Consider the following 20,000-nt stretch of genomic DNA (forward strand, 5'->3'; position numbering starts at 1 on the left):
AACTTAAGAATGCCGCAGCCCAATTTGAAAACTGAAAAATGTGTGCGGCCCACCCACACCTTTAATCACAACTATATGATCCACACACAGGACTAGAATCATACATATTATTAATTTGATAGCAAAAATAATTGTATATGAACGCAGGCATATGCAGTGCAAATCCAATAACATCGACATTTAAGCGTAACAATTTGCAAAGCAACCAAGTGCACAGAGCACGACAAGAATATCCGGGAGAAGAAAAACACATTTGAGGCGCAACCAAATATACTTGAGGCTCTCTCAGCGTATTTTTAAAAGATGCTCGAGGCTTGGATAAATATTATCCATGTTTAGTTTCTAAATGGCGGCGGCGCACTTTACATGGTCCCAGGGTCTCAGGGTCTAGTTAGCTAGCATCTCAGCGCACAGCACACACAGGCTTGGGGGGGTTGTCCTCTGGGCCAGCCACAGGTCCTCACTTGAGTCCTCTTTTTAGTTTTGAATGATTCAGTTGGACTTCCTGATTCCCCTTCGTCATCAGCAGCTTTCCTCTGCTCCATCTCGCTCGACCCAGCTCACAACAAAGTTCTCACCTGTGATTCACCCGCTAATGATGCGTTCAAGTGTTAATGTGACGGTCAGCAAAAACAACGACACCTGCTCTATAGGTCAGATAAAATAAGAACAACGTGGAATTTAAATCTCTTGTCTTTGTTTCATTACCTGTGATGATTACTTTTTTTTAAATCAATCATAAATGTTTGGTGGTAATCAACGCTTACTTACAAATCTGAAACTTTTTTATCTATTTATTTTCTGATGACCTCTCACGGCCCACCTGCAGTGGCTTCACGGCCCACCAGGGGGCCGCGGCCCACACTTTGGGAATGACTGCTCTACATGAAAACAAATTCATCACTCGGACACAGAGCCCAACTGAGTTAATCAACACGTGTGGCTGCAGGTGGCGCTGTTGCTCAGTAACAGTTACATAGTGTTGCGTGAACTAAAATCCAGAAAGTCTGTAACGTACCTGCGTCACCATGGAGAGATCAATAATGAAGCACAGTAAACAGCATATCGCCACGGCGATCTCCCTTTTATATCGATGGTTGTATTGTCCAGGGAACAGATCCAGGATTCCAGTGACAAAACCCTCAACGCCGACGAACTGGAGACAGAGACACTGAGTCAATACTTCATCGAACCTCTGAGGGAAAGTCCCAAGTTACAGCAGCTCAGACAGAAAGAAATAAAATAAGGAATTAACATAACTAACTGAATAAATCTAAATGTAAAGATTGTCTAGACATGACGTATAAATTCTGCTGTGGAAAGATCAGTGTTGTTGTTTTCAGCTCATCCACACGGGCGTCTTATCCCCAAAGGCTCTGGAATCTCCTGCTGCCTTCTTCATATGTGAAAGACAAATCCCAGGAAATGTCCGACACTATTTTCTCATGTCTGAATACAGTTTATGTTGAATGTTGCAGAAGTGAGATGAAGCAGTCGCTCACCTGACTGTCCAGCCCCAGCAGCAGCAGCATGAAGAAGAAGAGCGCCGCCCAGAGCGGAGCCACCGGCATCAGACTGACGGCCTTCGGATACGCAATGAACGCCAGACCTGGACCTGAAGCACACGTTAGAGGTTAAATACACCAGTAATAGTTTTATTCTACAATGATCACAACCGCTCTGTGATAACCCTTGTGTTGTCCCCCTCACATAGCCCACCACATATTAGCACGCACACGTAGGGCAATAGACAAGTGAGCAGCCCTTGCAGATGTATTTGTTACACCCGCGGCACACGGTGTGAGTTTTACAGTCCTTCTTCCTGGGGCATATCTGACACCTCTTCCTCTTACTCGTCGTCGTCGTCGTGGTCAAGAGCCCTCCGTGCGGCGGCGGCTTTTACAGCCTTCACAACTGCGGCGGACGCTTCCGTGCGGGGGATGCGCTCCCTTCGTGCGATGAACGGAGTCACGAGAGCCTTTCCCAGCTGCTCGAGGAACACCCTCCGCTTGTTCCGCTTGCCCGGCATCCAGTCGGGGTTGATCTCTCTCCATATCACGAAGGCGTTGTAGGAAGAGACGTCGAGGATGTTGTGGAAGACGACCAGGGGCCAGCGCGCGGTCATCCTCCTGCAGCTGTACGTTCCGATCACCTTGTCTAGGTTGTCCACGCCACCTTTGTTGCGGTTGTAGTCCAGGACGATGACCGGTTTCCCGTCCTTGCGGTCGCTGATGTCGGCCTCGGCCTCGGTTGTAGAGGTGCGGTAGCCGCGACACCCACGCGTCCCAGACCTCTCGCACGGCCGGCAATTTGTCCGTGGCTCGTCTCGTCTCGTGGTCGTCGAAGTGCTGCAGTCTGGAGTACGTGTGGAAGAGTTTTAGGGGCATCGTGGCACGAAATATCGGCCGGCCGCTCTCGGCGTCCCACAGGCTGGCGGCGGCCTCGCCCCGGGACCTACACACGCTAAGATCAGCAGCCCTACGTAGGCGCGCAGTCGTTCTCTTCCATTCCTTTCCATTCATTGCCGTATTTTCGACGACTCTCCCGATTCGTCATCTCCAGGATGATGTTCTCTACCGTCGGCGTGACGAACAGGCGGAACGTCGAGGCTAGGTCACCGGCGCGGGACATTGCGTGGATCGTGGGGCCCCGGGGGACCCCGCTTTGAGCCGCAGCAGAGGAGGAGGAAGAGGAAGAGGAGGAGCAGCTGCCCTCCTCTCGGCCGTACGCCCTTGAGGACCATGTTATTTCCCCGTTTCTTGACAGGAAGGTCTCTCTTTCCACGAGTCCGGTGGTGGTGGTGGTGGTGGTGCCGTGGTCTTGTCCTTCTTCTTCTTCTTCCAAGGATGACGAATCTGCAGAAGCATCACACACTGGGTCGTAGTCTTCGTTGTCGTCGCCATCGTCGTCTTCGTCCTCGGTCTGCTTCTCCATCTCCTTGTCCGTCCGCTTCTCGGTCTGGCTCTTTCGCGTCCTCTTCGGGTTCAGAGGATGGTTGCTGGGAGAATAGCTGTTGGAGAACCTGTTCTCTGGTGAAACGCGCCTGACGCGACATCGTGACATGGTCAGGGAGGGTGGCACACGGAGAATGGCACACCGGCTCCTCTGTGGGTCTAATATACCCCCCGAGATTACAATTGGAATCAGGTGTGGGGCTAAATGACCCCACAGAGCACCACAGCGCCCTCTCCGGGGGTCTCAATGACCCCAGGAGAATTGGATAATGACAATCCTTGGGTCACCCTAACCCTGACCGGCCAGGGCTTGTGGATGATCGCACGCACACGCACACACCAAAGAAAGATCCAATAAAACTTAATCTTTCTCTTTTTCATTAAATGTTTTTCTAATTATTTATTCTCGTAATATAACAACTTTATTCTGGAAATGTCCAAATAGTTTTTCCTTGACCTGGACTTGACTGACATGTATCTCATGTCAGACGGGTTTCCTGAGCAGACCCTCATGAAATAAAGACGAGTCACATGTCGTGAGGTGAAAGGGCCTGGTTCACTAATCCCACAGTTAATACCACACACACACACACACACACACACACACACACACACACACACACACACACACACACACACACACACACACACACACACACACACACACACACACACACACACACACACACACACACACACACACACACACACACACACACACACACACCCTGTGATGCTAATACTTTAAACCATTGTAAACGTGTCAGGCAGGCCTCAGGGTAAAGAGGATCTACTTTTGTTCTTTTTACAGCGAGATCAGAATAAAAAGAGTCATGTCCTCACACACACACACGCAAACAATTCTACTGTAATATTTCACCATCATGTATATCATATATGTGAGAATCGTCGTGATTGGCCGAGAGGCGGTGGAGTCTCGGAAACAGATTTCAGTGAGTCTCTCAGACAGCTGCAGCCTCATACCTTCTGTGGAGACACTAAATATAACTGTGTGTGTGTGTGTGACTAGCCATCATGTGCTTCACTGCTAATAATAAATATACAGTTTGCTGAAGACTGTACCAAACAAAGCCACACACGCACACGCACACACACGCACACACACACACACACACACACACACACGCACACACGCACAAAGCTGGTTCCACCAACTGGTTGTAACAGTGTTGTATTGAGATGCTTCATGTGAAGAGGCTTATAACAATCATAATACTAATATGATTACAACTGTAATGATCATGATCATTATTATTATAATAATAATGGTCATGTAAAATGAGCCTTCAGTGAGTGATGAGCTGAACCTGCAGCTCCAACGTTCAGAGACTGAAAATAAAGATGGACGATACATTTCCACTGAAGTATTTCGGATACAAACTCCATCTTGTGCTGATGGAGCCAGAGTCTGTGAGCCCAGGAGGTGTCCACGAACCAAAAGGTCAGCAGTGCAATTCTCTCTCATTCCATGTGCCGACGTGTCCTTGGGCAAGGTAATGAACCCAATATTGCTCCCGACGGCTGTGCTGATCGAGAAAGTGCTGCCCATAACTGTCTCAATGGCAAAACTGTTCTGTGAAGAGCTTTGAGTGTCATCAAGACTAGAACACGGTTCCACCAGCTGTCAATCATGACGTCTCAGCCCATTTTATATCATCAAGTGACCCCTTAATGTACAGTAGAGCTGGAGGAGCATATTTGAGAGAAACAGCTGTGTGTGTGTTTACCTGACTCAGCGACCTGTGAGATGTCGACTCCCTGCTCATTGGCCATGAAGCCCAGAATAGAAAACACGACGAAACCAGCGAAGAAACTGGTTCCACTGTTGATCAGAGCCAAGACGAAGGCGTCTCTGCAGCAGACGAGAGACAAGCTCAATTAATCATCCATCAATAATCAATATAAGAAATAAAAGAACTAATCGTTCATGAATCATATAATTATAATTTATACCAGCCATTCCCAAACTTAAGAATGCCGCGGCCCAATTTGAAAACTGAAAAATGTGTGCGGCCCACCCACACCTTTAATCACAACTATATGATCCACACACAGGACTACAATCATACATATTATTAATTTGATAGCAAAAATAATTGTATATGAACGCAGGCATATGCAGTGCAAATCCAATAACATCCACATTTAAGCGTAACAATTTGCAAAGCAACCAATGTAAAAAAACATGAAGTGCAAATAGTGTATTGTTAAAAATATATTCTTACTGTTTGTATAACAGAGCACGACAAGAATATCAGGGAGAAGAAAAACACATTTGAGGTGCAACCAAATATACTTGAGGCTCTCTCAGCGTATTTTTAAAAGATGCTCGAGGCTTGGATAAATATTGTCCATGTTTAGTTTCTAAATGGCGGCGGCGCACTTTACATGGTCCCAGGGTCTAGTTAGCTAGCATCTCAGCGCACAGCACACACAGGCTTGGGGGGGGGTTGTCCTCTGGGCCAGCCACAGGTCCTCACTTGAGTCCTCTTTTTAGTTTTGAATGATTCAGTTGGACTTCCTGATTCCCCTTCGTCATCAGCAGCTTTCCTCTGCTCCATCTTGCTCGACCCAGCTCACAACAAAGTTCTCACCTGTGATTCACCCGCTAATGATGCGTTCAAGTGTTAATGTGACGGTCAGCAAAAACAATGACACCTGCTCTATAGGTCAGATAAAATAAGAACAACGTGGAATTTAAATCTCTTGTCTTTGTTTCATTACCTGTGATGATTACTTTTTTTTTAAATCAATCATAAATGTGTGGTGGTAATCAACGCTTACTTACAAATCTGAAACTTTTTTATCTATTTATTTTCTGATGACCTCTCACGGCCCACCAGGGGGCCACGGCCCACACTTTGGGAATGACTGATTTATACAAAACATCACCATGAACAGATGTTTTTCCAGAGTCATCATTATTTGCTTTGTGAGTGTGTGTGTGAGTGTGTGTGTGAGTGTGAGTGTGAGTGTGTGTGTGTGTGTGTGTGTGTGTGTGTCGTACTTGTAGCAGTCGTTGTTGAAGCGGTTGTAGCTGCCCAGCGCCGTCAGAGCTCCCAGTCCGATGGCGTAGGAGAAGAAGATCTGAGTCCCGGCGTCTATCCACACCTACACAGAGATCACAGGTCAGAGGTCAGAGGTCAGAGGCGTGATGCGTTCACTGCTCGGCTCAGAGTCTGACATCATTGGTTAACGTGGAGATGTGGATCAAAGCAGCGTCTCTCTGGGAGAATCTGATCGGAGGTTTCTGTTCCACTAACATCTCACCTGAGCCTCCAGCAGTTTGGACCAATCAGGTTTGATGTAGTACATGATGCCGTCGTAGGCTCCGGGTAGAGTGACACCTCTGACCAGCAGGATGACGAGGACCACGTAGGGGAAGGTCGCTGTGACGTACACAATCTGAAACACACACACACACACACACACACACACACACACACACACACGTTATGACTGTTATTATGAATATTTGCATAATACACACCTAACGGCTGGTCTGCCACGCCCCCTAACAAAGCCAGGTAAAGCGAGAGTGGCGGCTGACTTTTCCTAAATGCGCCAGAAATATTTCACCAATCACAACCAATCAGAACAGACTGGAATTTATCAGGAGGGGGGGGGGGGGGTCTTAAAGAGACAGGAGCTAAAACCATGTGTTTGAGACAGAGGCTGAAAGGAGGAGCAGCAGCGATGGACAGTCTGAGGAAGGTCCTGTGTTTTCTGAGCATTAACATTAAAAGTGATTAAAATTATCAACCTGAGAGCGGAACATGTCTCCTGAAAAACTTCATGAAACCTCAAACATCAGAAGGCTTCACTTCTTAAGCTGATGAACATAAATGTAAAGTTTCATGAAGAAATTCCAAATTCTCCAATATGGTTTGAGATCTGGTGCAGAAACAGATCAGTGTCCTACAACCTGAGATCAGTTTGGGTTCATGTTGAACTGCAGCTGGAACCGATCGTGTGAATGATCCTTGAACCGGACTCAACCTGAGAGAAAACAAATATGAACCTGATCTGAGCAGTAACCGTCTTTGTATGATGCCAGTTTTCAGGGAAGAACTATTACTCATAATTTACTGAGGATTTCCCAGAAGGAATGAATGAAGGACACATGATTTGCTTTTCTCTGTGTATTAAAATCTGCTGTAATTAAAGAATTATTTATTTATTATCAATAATCTTTCATTATACGTCTTAACTTCAGCCTCTGAACATGAAAATAAGTTTTTCAGTGAACCGTGATGTCTCTCTCTCTCTCTCTCTCTCTCTCTCTCTCTCTCTCTCTCTCTCTCTCTCTCTCCCCGACTCTCTCTCTCTCCCCGACTCTCTCTCTCTCTCTCTCTCCCTCTCTCTCTCTCTCGCTCTCTCTCTCTCCCTCTCTCTCTCTCTCTCTCTCTCTCTCTCTCTCTCTCTCTCTCGCCCTGCTCTGACCTGACACTCATCTTTCAGCGTCCTGCTGATGATCAACACTGAAGTGTTTGTGTTGGTACAGAGAGCCGTGAGACCAGACACACACAGACACACACAGACACACACAGACACACACAGACACACAGACAGCTTGTGGGTCGTCCTCATATAAAGACATTTAATCATTGTCTCTCACTGTGTTGTTGTAACTCGTCCCTGGATCGACAGAAATTTCCAGTTAATTTCAGAAGTTTGCTGAGAATCAGTTATTTCATAATGTTAAACTGTGTCTGCAAATGAATCAAAATTCAACATGAATTCAGATTATAGTCCCCAGTAATAGATTAATATCTTTAGCTCCCGTCAAAAATACGGTTTAGATAAAATAATTTCTTAAATGGAAATTTATCTAGAGCCAAAAATGAACTCAACCCAAGTAATATTAAACATTTGAGATAACAGCTTGTTTTATATTGAGGAAACTTTGAAGACATAATCATCACATCCTCAGTATCACACAGTGTTACTCTGATAATATCATATAAAGATAGTTGTTATCACAGAGAACACTCTGTACACTGGGAGTGTGTCGTATAAATTAGGATTGTGATGATGTCTCAGAAAACTAATTTGCTGTTCAATGACTTTTGAAATTATAGACGTGTCCTCGTGTTGGAAAATTATCTCAAAGAAGTTAAATGACAGGCTGATGAAAAGCTAATATCTAAGGCTATCTGCCAGGCTAGCAACAGGTTAAAGGCGAGGGTGTCGTCTGAGTCAGTTATCAGTCTGTTTGGCTGAGTTGTGTGTATTTGTGTTGTATGTATGTATGTGTGTATTGTCTGTATTTGTGTTGTGTGTATTTGTATTTTGTGTGTTGTTGTTAAAATGATGAAGGTGTTTTCTTGTGGGTTATACTTTCTGTAGTTGCAGTGCCGTGCGTTGCCACCAGGGGTTTGTAGCACATGCTCATAAGTATTTTCTCTGTGTCTCAGTCACGTCCCACTGCAGAGTCCAGCTGCCCCCCCGCAGGACAGCCAATCCCAGCCAGCCACCTCACAGCCCCCACCCCCACCTGTCGTCATAGTAACAATGAGCCTGCCATGTGACAGCGGTGTGTACGAGTCTCATTGCAATGAGCCAATGGCACACACACACACACACACACACACACACACACACACACACACACACACACACACACACACACACACACACACACACACACACACACACACACACACACACACACACACACACACACACGTCTCCACAGTCTCTTTACGATCAATTGAAGGTTGTAGTTTTAAAGGAACAGCTACAACTGCAAAATTCTGCTTATGAATGAATGCATGAGTTTTATTGATAAACTAAACATATAACTTAAAACATTCACAGGTCAATTTTCTACATCAAATACTTTTAAAATTTGGAGTAAATGTTTCTGTTTAATATACTTAAGTTTAATTTTCAGTGCAGGATTTTTACTCTGTTTTTAAAAGTACGTTTACTTAAGAATGAGCAGCCATAAAAAAAAAATGATGATATGTGATCTGACTTTTCTGTGTCACTGACATGATGACGCTGATCAATCAGCTGTCAGGTGACCTCTGACCTTCGGGGGGGGGTTATGTAACTGTGACTGTAATGAAACGCAGCAGTTAAACTGACAGCCTGTCATGTGTGCGCTGATATTAGCGAGACGCAGAATTCTTTATATTGTTATTATTATTAATATTATTTTTAGAGAATTGCAACAGCAAAATAACAAAAAAAGGAAATACAGAGTAATAACATTTTATATTTTAAATCTAAAAAAGTGGAACATTTTAGTATGTTTTTAATGTTTTCATAGTTTTTTTATTTTAAAGCAAAGACAGCGACCAAAAAGAAAAGTGTCTCATCTAAAGAACACATATCACATGTTTTAGGGGACTTTGGGATCTTTACAAGTGTATCTGCAGTAAGTTTAGACTTGACTAGACTGAAACTACAGTTTTACAGTTTCAGTTTTCATTTCTGCTATGCCATGTAAATTCTTTTATTTATTATATTTATTAAAATGATTATAGTGACATGCTTGTGTTACCTTCCCGGTGGATTTGACTCCCTTCCAGACGCAGAAGTAAACAAGAACCCAGACGAACATCAGACACAGCATGAGCTCCCAGTGAAAGCTCCCAGGTACATCCAGACCCGGCGAGATGTTCAGCACCTTGTTCCTGCACAGAGACACGTGAGGTTTTATTCCACACGGCTGTGACCTTTCAACTGTGGACAGAACCCGGCGATCTGGTCATTGTGTATCTCAGTGTTCTGGAGCCACTGTAGTTTGGCAGCAGCAGAAACTAACAAATTTACACCTGAACATCACAGACCAACAAACACAAAGAGGAATTCTTCTTCTTCATACACTTTAAAAGCATTATTCAGTTGTTCTGTGATGCTTCCTGATGCCATGTGGACGGATGCTGGGTTCAAACTGAAAACATCCAGTTAGCTCCCATCAGTGATTTAACTCTTTATAACATGAGCTAATGTTGTCGGTGACAAGACAGCCAGTTAGCTAACAACAGCTAACGCTAGCTAGTGTTAGCCAACACAAGACATCACTTTGATTCTTGTTGTTTCAGCAGCTTCTGATGACGAATATCAACGATGAATTTTCTCCTTCAGAGTCTGATCTTTGCACTGATTTTACAGATTTATGTCATAATTAGTTAAAGGATTGTTTGACTCTTTGTATTTATCTTATTAAAGAATGTGTCCTTTCTTGTTTTTGTTTTATTATTCCTTACTAATGTGTCAGAGGCGTCTGAGCTTTGTTATTTGTGTCTCAGTAAATCCACAGAGAATTTAAAAGGTGAGTGTCCTCGGTCCAGATGTGACGGCTGAGCAGCAGGTTCTGGATTAATGTAGTTTGGTCATTGATTTGAGTCTGATATCAGTCTGCTTCATGTGACTTATCTCTAATGTTCTCTGATAACCTTGTGAGGATATCGTGCCCGTTCACCTACTGGAGCTAAAAAGATACAGACAACATTTATTGTTCGCCTGAAATTAAATTACAGAAGCAACAGCCTATGCCTGACATTTACAGCCCGTAGAGAACATTAACGTGGAGGTGATTGAACTGCAGGACAAATCAATCACATCTTAACTTCAATACTAAATGATATGTACAAAACTTTTAAAAATCTGATGTCAAATTATATTCATATTTGGTGCCATATTTAATTCTTGGAAAAATCAGCTCAACTTAAAAAAAAAACAATAAATTGAAAAGTGAGAATAAATTTCATGTCTCAGAACTAAAACCTGTTGAAGAATATTAGAAAAACAAAGCCAGTGTGACCCAACATCACCAGACCAGTTCAACGAGCCCCACCTGAGGTCGCCTCAAGAAAAACTGAATCCAACAAACTGACCCAGTGTCCCGATAGAACACAATCTACTGATCAGAACCAGAACTTACTCCCAGAACTCAATGACGGGCGATCGCGAGGTCGCCAGGTCGGCACAGGTCATGTTGTTGACGATGGTGGTGTTGGCGAGGCTGCCGTTTCTGCATTGCTGATGATGAAAGGTCTCGATGCAGCTGGGCGTGTTCCATATGTTGTCACAGGTGGACCACGGGAGGACGGAGTTAAAAGACTTTATCAGGTAGTAGAAGCCCCAGGTCAACACCATGATGTAGTAGGTGTTACAGAAAAACACGATCACCATGGAGGCGTAACCGAGACCTGAGGGAGAGGACGAAGACACAATATGAAGTCAGTCGCTTTTATGTGACTTAAAATGTGTAACGTGTCTAAACTCATTTTACCGTTTCAATTTGACCACTCGTAGGAAACCAAAGTCAGAGTTTCTACGCGCGGCTTTGAGAAGTTTGAATGTTCAGAAAGTCCAGTGGGAGATTCTCCATTTGTTTCATCATTGGTATCAAGTGTTTCCAGATTATTAACATTCACTCCAGCTGTTTTATAAACGTTCTATCTTCTGCAGAGTATGTTCACAGTTTCCTTCCTAAAAACATGTTGATGAATTAATCAGTGAGACAGTTGAGTCTAGTTGTTCCACTTCCTGCTTGTAAACTGGGTCAAAACTGCAAATCTACATTTATGAGTTTACGAGCAGCAGAAACTGAGACGAAGCGTGACTATGAGGGGAAGAAGGACCACGTGTACATCGCTGCTGATTCACAGCCAAGATAAAAAAAACTCATTCACACTTTACTGAACTTAACTGAACTTAACTGAACTTAACTGAACTTTTACTGAACCACAAAGACAAACAAGGCCTCAATTTCAAATTAATCTACATGTTCAAAAAGCTTCACTGACACAGAATCTATAAACAGGAGAAATTAACATACATGCATATATATATATATATATTAACATCTGATCTGAGCTCAGTTTTAGCCACCTATTGTATGTAAACCTGTCACATGACCTCCAAAACCCAGGCACCTGCTTCATACTTGTGCGTGTTTATTACATTCATTTAATACACTGATTCGTGTTTAACTCCCCGTCGGGACACTGCAGATGTGTGTTGACCGTGGGTGTAGTCGCGTGGGATTGTGAAGGTGGAACTGAGTCAACATCAAGTCCACCGACACCAGCTGAGGTTTACAGAAGGTCATTTGCTCCTGTTACCATTGACCTGATAAATAGTTTGTAGGGCTAACAAAGATATAAATAAATTAGATGGCAAAGAAAGGTGTGTGTGTGTGTGTGTGTGTGTGTGTGTGTGTGTGTGTGTGTGTGTCTGGTAGTTTTCCAGCCGTGTGTGAAGGCACGTAGAGCAGGATCACAGATTATCACCTCCAGATAAACCTCCACAGAAAAGCTGAATGTGTGTTTTCGGACGTGTCCACTCAAACGCAACTAAACTGCTTACTGCGTGGATTTGTGTCTGTTACCATGGCAACGTGACCTCAGCACGTCCTGTTACCTCGATAGAATTTGAGATTTTGGTTTTAGTCTCACTATCTTAACGATGTAAGATTCAGTGGTGGAAAGTAAGTGGGCGGAGCTTCCTGAAGTTTTTCAGTTATCCATGTAAAGAGATTTTAGGCGGTGAATTTGTGGCGTACTGCACCTTTAAAGAGCGGAGCGATGTTCCAGACATTGATGCTGCCGGCCTTCATGAACTGTCCCAGAGCGATCTCCAGGAAAAAGATGGGGATTCCACCGACAAAGACGATGAGCATGTACGGGATCAGGAAGACGCCTGCAGGACGAGACACATGATCAAACATCGACTGACATCACTTCATCTAACACGACGTCATGACATCATCTCACATGACATCATCTATCACATCATGACATCATCAAACACGACATTATGACATCATCAAACATGACATCGTGAAAAGAGTCCAGAAGGTTATTCTCACACACACACACACACACACACACACACACACACACACACACACACACACACACACACACACACACACACACACACACACACACACACACACACACACACACACACACACACACACACACACACACACACACACACACACACACACACACACACAGGTTATATCAGTTGTAATAAAACAGTCTCAATGATGTGTATAACCGTGGACCGGTCGTCCTGTTTGTGATTTGTTTCTCGTGTGTTTTTCAGCAGCGTCACAACATCAAGCTTTTATGTAACTGAAGACGAAGGAGGAGAATCTTCATCCCTACATCATCCTCATCCTTTTTCTCCTCCGTCATGACAACAACCTCTGAAGGAACGAAGGACTTCATCTCTCCTCCTTCTCTTCTCCTTCATATTTAATCCCGTCTTTCACCGAACGCAGTCGAGGATGTGATAGAAAAGAAAAGACGAGCGACTGAGGTGAAATGAGAGAAACCACAACTCGCATACACTCTAAAAATATCTCTGTCACTGGAACTGTTACTGCAACTCCCTTTTACTGTACTTAGTTACTGTATGTGCTGGAAACACACACACACACACACATATATATGAATAGAGAGTAGAGAGGACTGCTCCTTTAACTGTCATATTGATCTGAACAGAAAATCAATAATAAATGAATTAAAGGTTCATTTCTGTCTGAATATGACAGTGGAGCTAAAGGACGTCATCTCTCTGTATGAGAGCTCAGTGTGTGTAATGGCAGCTGTTATATAACTGCTGGCACAAAACGTCACCTCCCCCCCCCCCCCCCCCCCACCTCACCCTCCTCACCCTCCTCTCTCTCTCTCCTCCTTCTCACTCTCTCACCCATCCTCCCTCCCTCCCAGTATCATTCCAGTTTGATTCCATTCATACCAGTTCCCCGTAGCACTGTGACCCACTTACCCCCTTCTGTGTGTGTGTGTGTGTGTGTGTGTGTGTGTGTGTGTGTGTGTGTGTGTGTGTCGATCACACCAATTAAAATACCAGGGAGAGGGTTTTCCTAATTGTTCATTCATGTCTCTCGTCTCAGTTCGTAGTAAAAGTAGATGAGTAATCATTCATTCATTCAAACAAACAAACAGTGCATCATAAAATAATACTGCCACGTGATGAGACAGCAGTTACTCCTGAGTCACAGTAACTTAAGATCTATGAGACAAATTGTGATTTGGAAATGTGGGCTATACACAAAAGATTTGATGGATTGTCAACTAAATAACAACTGAATGACAGCACAGTCAATTAGCAGTCAGGTTAGCATTAGCACGTGGCAATACAGTATTCTGGTGTGTTAGGCTAGCATGAAAACATGAGCTGCTGTGTAATGCTGTTAGCTGCACAGTAACTCAGTGTTGATGAGATTACAGAGAACTATGGGCTCATCACAGTCAGCGACACACACACTGAAACACGCACCAACTGTTCACGCCTCAAAACAGCAGGACTTCACTCCTGTGACGTTCAAATCCACACAACTCAATTCACCATCAACACGTCAACATGAACATTGTGAACAGAACATCTGCACCTGATGGTTTCAAACCTGTTCAGCCTCCAGAGGAGATCAGAGCGGAGTGTATGAGCCCCGAGTGTCGCCTCTCAGGCGGAGTATAGGCTGCAGTTGTTAACTTGTTATTCACTCAGTTCATTTAAATGTGTCCTGAAGTTGTTGAATGTCACTCTGAAAACAGACGCCCCCTGCTGGTGGGGCCTGACTCACTGTGGGAGATTGTTGTTTTCATGATTTAGTTTAAAATCTAAACTAAAAACCAAAAGAGTTTGAACGTCTATTCTTTTTGTAGAAAGTCCAGGCCTCTGTCGTCTGTTTCAGCACATGGTACATTTGTGATGATGTCCTTCCCTTTTGTTACGAGACGTGAAAGATGTTGATAACGTACGCTGATGCCAGTGAGTGGTAACCTTTGAGCTTAAGTTAAGATTCTGCAGGAAATGACATCACGGTAAGAAATACTACCAACGGAGGGACATTTTGACTACAGAGGTCAAAGGTTAAATTCATGACTGCTGCAGCTCGTCATGAAAACGTCTTTAGTTAAAAAAATCTGTTCCAAACTACCGTAAATCTCGTGTTAGTCTTTAGAGTTTAAGTCATCAGGACAGAACCAATGCCGCCAGAGGCCTCGGGTGAGATTGTGAAGCATAACCATTGTAGCGGGTGAGGGGCGGAGCCTCGTCCTGTCCTGGGGGGTGTCATCGAACATGCCCTGGGCGTGGTTTGTTTAGAGCTGAAAGCGAGACAGAGCTGCAGCTGCTGTTAGCCTGTTAAGCTGCAGCGCCACAGTTAGCTAGCTAAGCTGGCTAATCCGTGGTAAGTCACTGGGCTAAGTACTGACAGGCTGATAACAGGGCTAATGACGGAGCGGCAGCTTCATCATCACCAGCACTGACTGACGTGTCCATCCCATCATGCACCCTGCAGGATGAATCCTAGTAACTGAGCTGATCCTCTGACCCTTCCTGCAGCGCCGGCATCAAGTCACGTGTTAGAACTGTGTTCCTATCAGCCGCAGCTGGATGCCGTGCGGTGGCGGTGAACACTGCAGCTGCTCGCAGCGTCCTGATCGGTCGCTAACACATTTGGCACGTGGTGACTCAGTCGGATCAGCTGACCAAGGATTGGCCAGGACGGCGTCCTCCGCACCATCACAACAGCTGATGTTCATTCTCGCTGAAATCAAAATGTCACTAATTCTGCTTTCAGACAATCACTGATCTCTGTAGTTCCTCCATATTTTATGAATTCGTTCACTTTTAAATTCTCTATTTAACTCTATAGTCGCTTCAGAAATCTTGTGATTATTTCACCACATTGTCTTTTTATTCTTCTGCTGCTCTGATGTTGAAATTGTCCATCTCTCCTGTGAATCTGCCAAAACCCTCGGTGCCAAACGCTAAGTTAGCAGAGTTTAGCTTCCTCTGGCAGACTCTACCTGGACTGTCCCACATACCTGATTGGCTCAGCTGTGCTAAACATGATTCAGCAGCTCACTACATCATCGTTGTTTTTAATCACATGTCACAAGTGATCTGAACATAAAGACACAACATGATATTTATTGTTCTGATGATCTACACTTGATGATGTAATTAACATAAAAGGATGAAAAAAGACGAGTGACTGAGAGAACGACGTGTTTGTGATGAACGGTGTTTCACATCAGTGATGTAACAACATTCTGTGTGACCCTGTTGCATCAAACATACATTTAATGCATTTGTACATCATGTTTGACTTATATATATATATATATGTAATTATTGATTTATTTTATATTTTACCCTCTGAATCTGTTTGATTCGAAGAGCAGATTCATTTTTTATTTTTTTGCTGTGTCTGTTTCCTTCACATGACGTAAAGGTCGGGACCATCTGAGTGACACAAGTCAACAAGAAGAGAGCAAGACAGTAAATTTCCTGTTCGTGACCGTTGAACTGCCTCACTGATCCGGAAACAGAAGCTTCTAAAAGAGGAAACAGCTGCTGAGCACAGAGTTGTGATGACATATCACTGACAAGCACTCAAGGATTCCTGAACGTTTCCAGAACTGACAACGACCTTTAGAACACTAATTAAACCAGTGTGACCTCCTACATTCTCCTCCAGGACTCAAATACCCAGGTATATTTTCCAAAACTAACAGAAACCCCTCAAGACCTTTTGACATCTCTTCAAGGTCCATTTGAACCATGGTAACATCCTCAAGGAAGTCCAATACCTCCTCCTGTTCCCTGGAAAACCTAAAACACACTTGAAACACCTTAAGACAAATCTGGAACACCTTAAAAACACCTGGAAGACACGTGGAATTCCTTGAAACACACCTGGAACACCTCAGAAGAAAGGAGAGGAGCAGTGAGGTCTTTCAACAGGATTAGAAGATTACTTCCTGTTAATCTGTGGTCCACGTGGTGAGAGGGATGATGATGTCACACTTGGCAGCCAATCATCTCACTCACACACACACAGACAGACACACAGAGTTCCTGTCATGAAACTATCTATTCGTTGACCTTTGACACTGACTAACAATAGCCCTGACGTTGACCCTTGACCATGAGCGACAGTTCATTGCCATGGAGACGTACAGCAGAGCATGGACGCCTGAACTGACCAATGAGAGTGTGAGACTGGCCGCTTTGAGACACACGATCAGCTGTTTAAAAACATTTGAGGAACTCCTGGAACTTTCGAGGAAGACTTGAAACCATGGACCTCAGACATGAAGTATGGGGGGGGGGCTGTAGAACACTAATGCCTCCTGACATTTAATGGAAAATTTCCTTCCACCCTCGTCTTAAAGTGTCAGAGTGCGTCCATGTGAGAAAACAGCAGGAGAATGTCTGGAAGCGTCCCAGTGAGCGAGTGGACGTGTTGATGAGGTTTCTAACACGTGACGGACGTGAAACTGGAAGAACACAAATATCTCAGGATGAAGAAGAAACAAAAACAAATCTTCCGCATTATGCAGGTGAGAGGTGGAGCAGCCGGGTGCAGCGGTCAGAGACAGGAAGTGACATAGTAACTCTGTTGTGTCGATCACGTGATCATGTTTACGTCACCCCGACATCGTTGTCGGCTCTTAACACCACAAACTCTTTGTCAGTGTCTTCTACGTGTATGACATCGTTTTTTCCCCGGGAGATATTTCTATTATTTTTAATTTTTGCGTGTTAGAAGCGTCATCAAACCCCCCCCCCCACTCGCTCACAGTGAATCTAGAGGGGAATCCTCTGCTGTGTTCACACATCGGATTCTACTGGATTTCTACAGACTTTATACCCGGAGGCCAGGTGGATAAACTGCGGAGCGTCTCACTCGGATATTTGCGTTCACACGTGCATCCCCTCCAGAGAAAATACAGAGGAACTGCAGAGTCCGCTTCATGTCTGAGAGCAGCTGTAGATAGTCGAATATACCACCAGGTAGAGTCAATCACAAGAGATTCAAAATAAGACCAAAAATAAAAGATATTTTCACATTTCAAAACTCTTCCCATTCCTTAATTCATCAAAATCAAACCACTTAAGAAAACAAATGTTTAACCCTGACCTGTAAGGTGTACTGGTTATGAAGAGTGTCCTCACAAAGATACAAGAGTGTAGAAACAGAGGCATTGATGATGTAAAAGATGACCACTGAGCCGGAGGTCATTTTATAATCTCTGTGTCTGTCTGTGTATATGTGTGTGTTTGTATGTGTGGCCTGTCCTTGGAAGGATACCTGCTGCAGTAAAACACACACACACACTCTTTCTGCAGGACAATAAATCTGAGCGAGTCTTTGAGAGGAGGGGGGGAAGAGGACAAGGGCAGAGAGAAAAGGGAGGGAGAGAAGAAGGACAAGAGGAAGAGAGGACAACTGAAGGTTGAGTAGAACAGGTCAGAAGATTGTGAAGAAGGAAGGAGGGAAGAAAGTAATGAAAGAAGCAAGGAAGAAAAAAAGGCAGCAAGGAAGGATCCACAGAAGGACAGAAGGGAGGATGTTGCAGCAGAGGAATGTGAACTCCTCTTTGTGTGTGTGTGTGTGTGTGTGTGTGTGTGTGTGTGTGTGTGTGTGTGTGTGTGTGTGTGTGTGTGTGTGTGTGTGTGTGTGAAGCAGCGACACCTTAGGTAAACGATGAACCACAACCCACTCTGACCATCAGCATCAGTCTGTCCACGCCGTCTGAGCCGCGACCCACAAGAGGTCAAAGGTCGCATGTCAGACATTAAACTCAGTATTATTGTAATGAACTGTTGGTGAGTTCAAGGACACTTCGCCATCCAGGACTTAAGAGTTCCCTGATGAAAAACAGCTCCATGAGATCTGCGGTCGGAGAATCAGCCACAAACTTGGAGGATGTTTTAGACGCTCATTCCTCAGACGTGACCCTGGACATGTGATCTGATCCGTCTTATCTCAGTGCAGCTGTAAACCTGCCGCCGCCTGGAACCTCCTCAAGGACCCAAACACTGCTGCAAACCCCTCCTCCCCGTGACCCCTCGAAAATCTTCAAGGACCAATAACAAATAACCACAAACAGTGTCTGGTGGCAAGAGAAGCAACTATCAAGTTAGTTTTCAGGAGCTTCTTATATATATATATATATATATATATATATATATATATATATATATATATATATATATATATATATATATATATATATATATATATGAGAACGCCAAATCACAACATACATTATATCAAAGCTCTTTACAGTGTAAGGTCGAGACCTTACAATATCAAACAGAAACCAAAAGGTCCCACAACGAGCAGCAAAAAAACTCCCTTTTTTCAGGAAGGAACCTCTAGAACCTGACTCATTCCTCTGGTTGTGAAGCATATGTAAAGTGAAAAGTATTGGTGGGGGTACAAAACCTTGTGGAAGTCCAAGATTAACTTTTGTGTGCGCGGAAGAGTCTTTAATAAATTGTGATCTATCAGTAAGACTTAAACCAGCCTAGTGCAGTTCCTTTAATCCCCACATCTGTAGGGATGTAACAGAGAGACTGGAAAGATAAGAGTTGAGAACCGAGCTGCACCTCCATCGCTGGGAAGTTCATCCAACAGCTGTGGAGCGAAGTGGTGGATCTACTGAGTGAAGCTGCCACACAGCGACGCCACCTTCAGGCTTTAAATTAAAACAGCAGAATGTTCCTTTACAGAGAGTTTGGCTTCAGGTCGTATCTGATAAATCAGGTGTGAAGGAGGTAACCTTTACAGACAGGACAGCAGAGTCCAGCTCCAAGAACTCAACCTTTTCTCTTGTGATTTAACACTAGTCAGATGTCCTCCTCCTCCTCCTCCTCCTCCCTGTGTGAACATGCAGACCTTTCCCTCGCCTCCTCCTCCCCCCTTCTCTCCCCCCGCTGTCCAGCTCAAACTGGCTGACTGTGTGAACGAGACCTTTTCAGGTGAGGAGAAACATCTTTTCTTTTCTCTCGCAGCAGTTTGTCTCCGCTGGTGAAGTTTAGTTTGGAAAGAGAACGAGGAATGATGAAGCCTCCTGCTGCGACTCGTCCTCTGCTCCAAGTGTTTCACACAATCCAACACTTTTTACTCCAAAAAAACATCACAAGATAAAAAATAGACTCTTCACAGGTCGTCTTCAAATGACCCGCAGGCCAAAAACCCCAAGAGCTTCAACTTTACAGAAACCTCAC

The 20,000-nt window shown here is 44.2% G+C and overlaps 1 protein-coding gene across 3 annotated transcripts in view; it reads right to left on the reverse strand.

The window, feature by feature from the left end:
* The window catches only part of slc6a8 (solute carrier family 6 member 8), a 25,926-nt gene that overhangs the window by 3,333 nt on the left and 2,593 nt on the right, over positions 1-20,000 (reverse strand). For all 3 annotated transcript variants that reach the window (XM_034589957.1, XM_034589955.1, XM_034589956.1), the window contains 8 exons: positions 12,504-12,635; positions 10,873-11,140; positions 9,487-9,619; positions 6,246-6,380; positions 5,983-6,086; positions 4,703-4,827; positions 1,503-1,615; positions 1,019-1,156 (listed from right to left, as the gene is read on the reverse strand). In XM_034589957.1, the coding sequence (XP_034445848.1) occupies positions 1,019-1,156; positions 1,503-1,615; positions 4,703-4,827; positions 5,983-6,086; positions 6,246-6,380; positions 9,487-9,619; positions 10,873-11,140; positions 12,504-12,635 (1,148 nt within the window). The remainder of the gene's footprint in view (positions 1-1,018; positions 1,157-1,502; positions 1,616-4,702; positions 4,828-5,982; positions 6,087-6,245; positions 6,381-9,486; positions 9,620-10,872; positions 11,141-12,503; positions 12,636-20,000) is intronic.

The sequence above is a fragment of the Hippoglossus hippoglossus genome, chromosome 7, assembly GCF_009819705.1.
Source record: "Hippoglossus hippoglossus isolate fHipHip1 chromosome 7, fHipHip1.pri, whole genome shotgun sequence".
Taxonomy (NCBI): domain Eukaryota; kingdom Metazoa; phylum Chordata; class Actinopteri; order Pleuronectiformes; family Pleuronectidae; genus Hippoglossus; species Hippoglossus hippoglossus.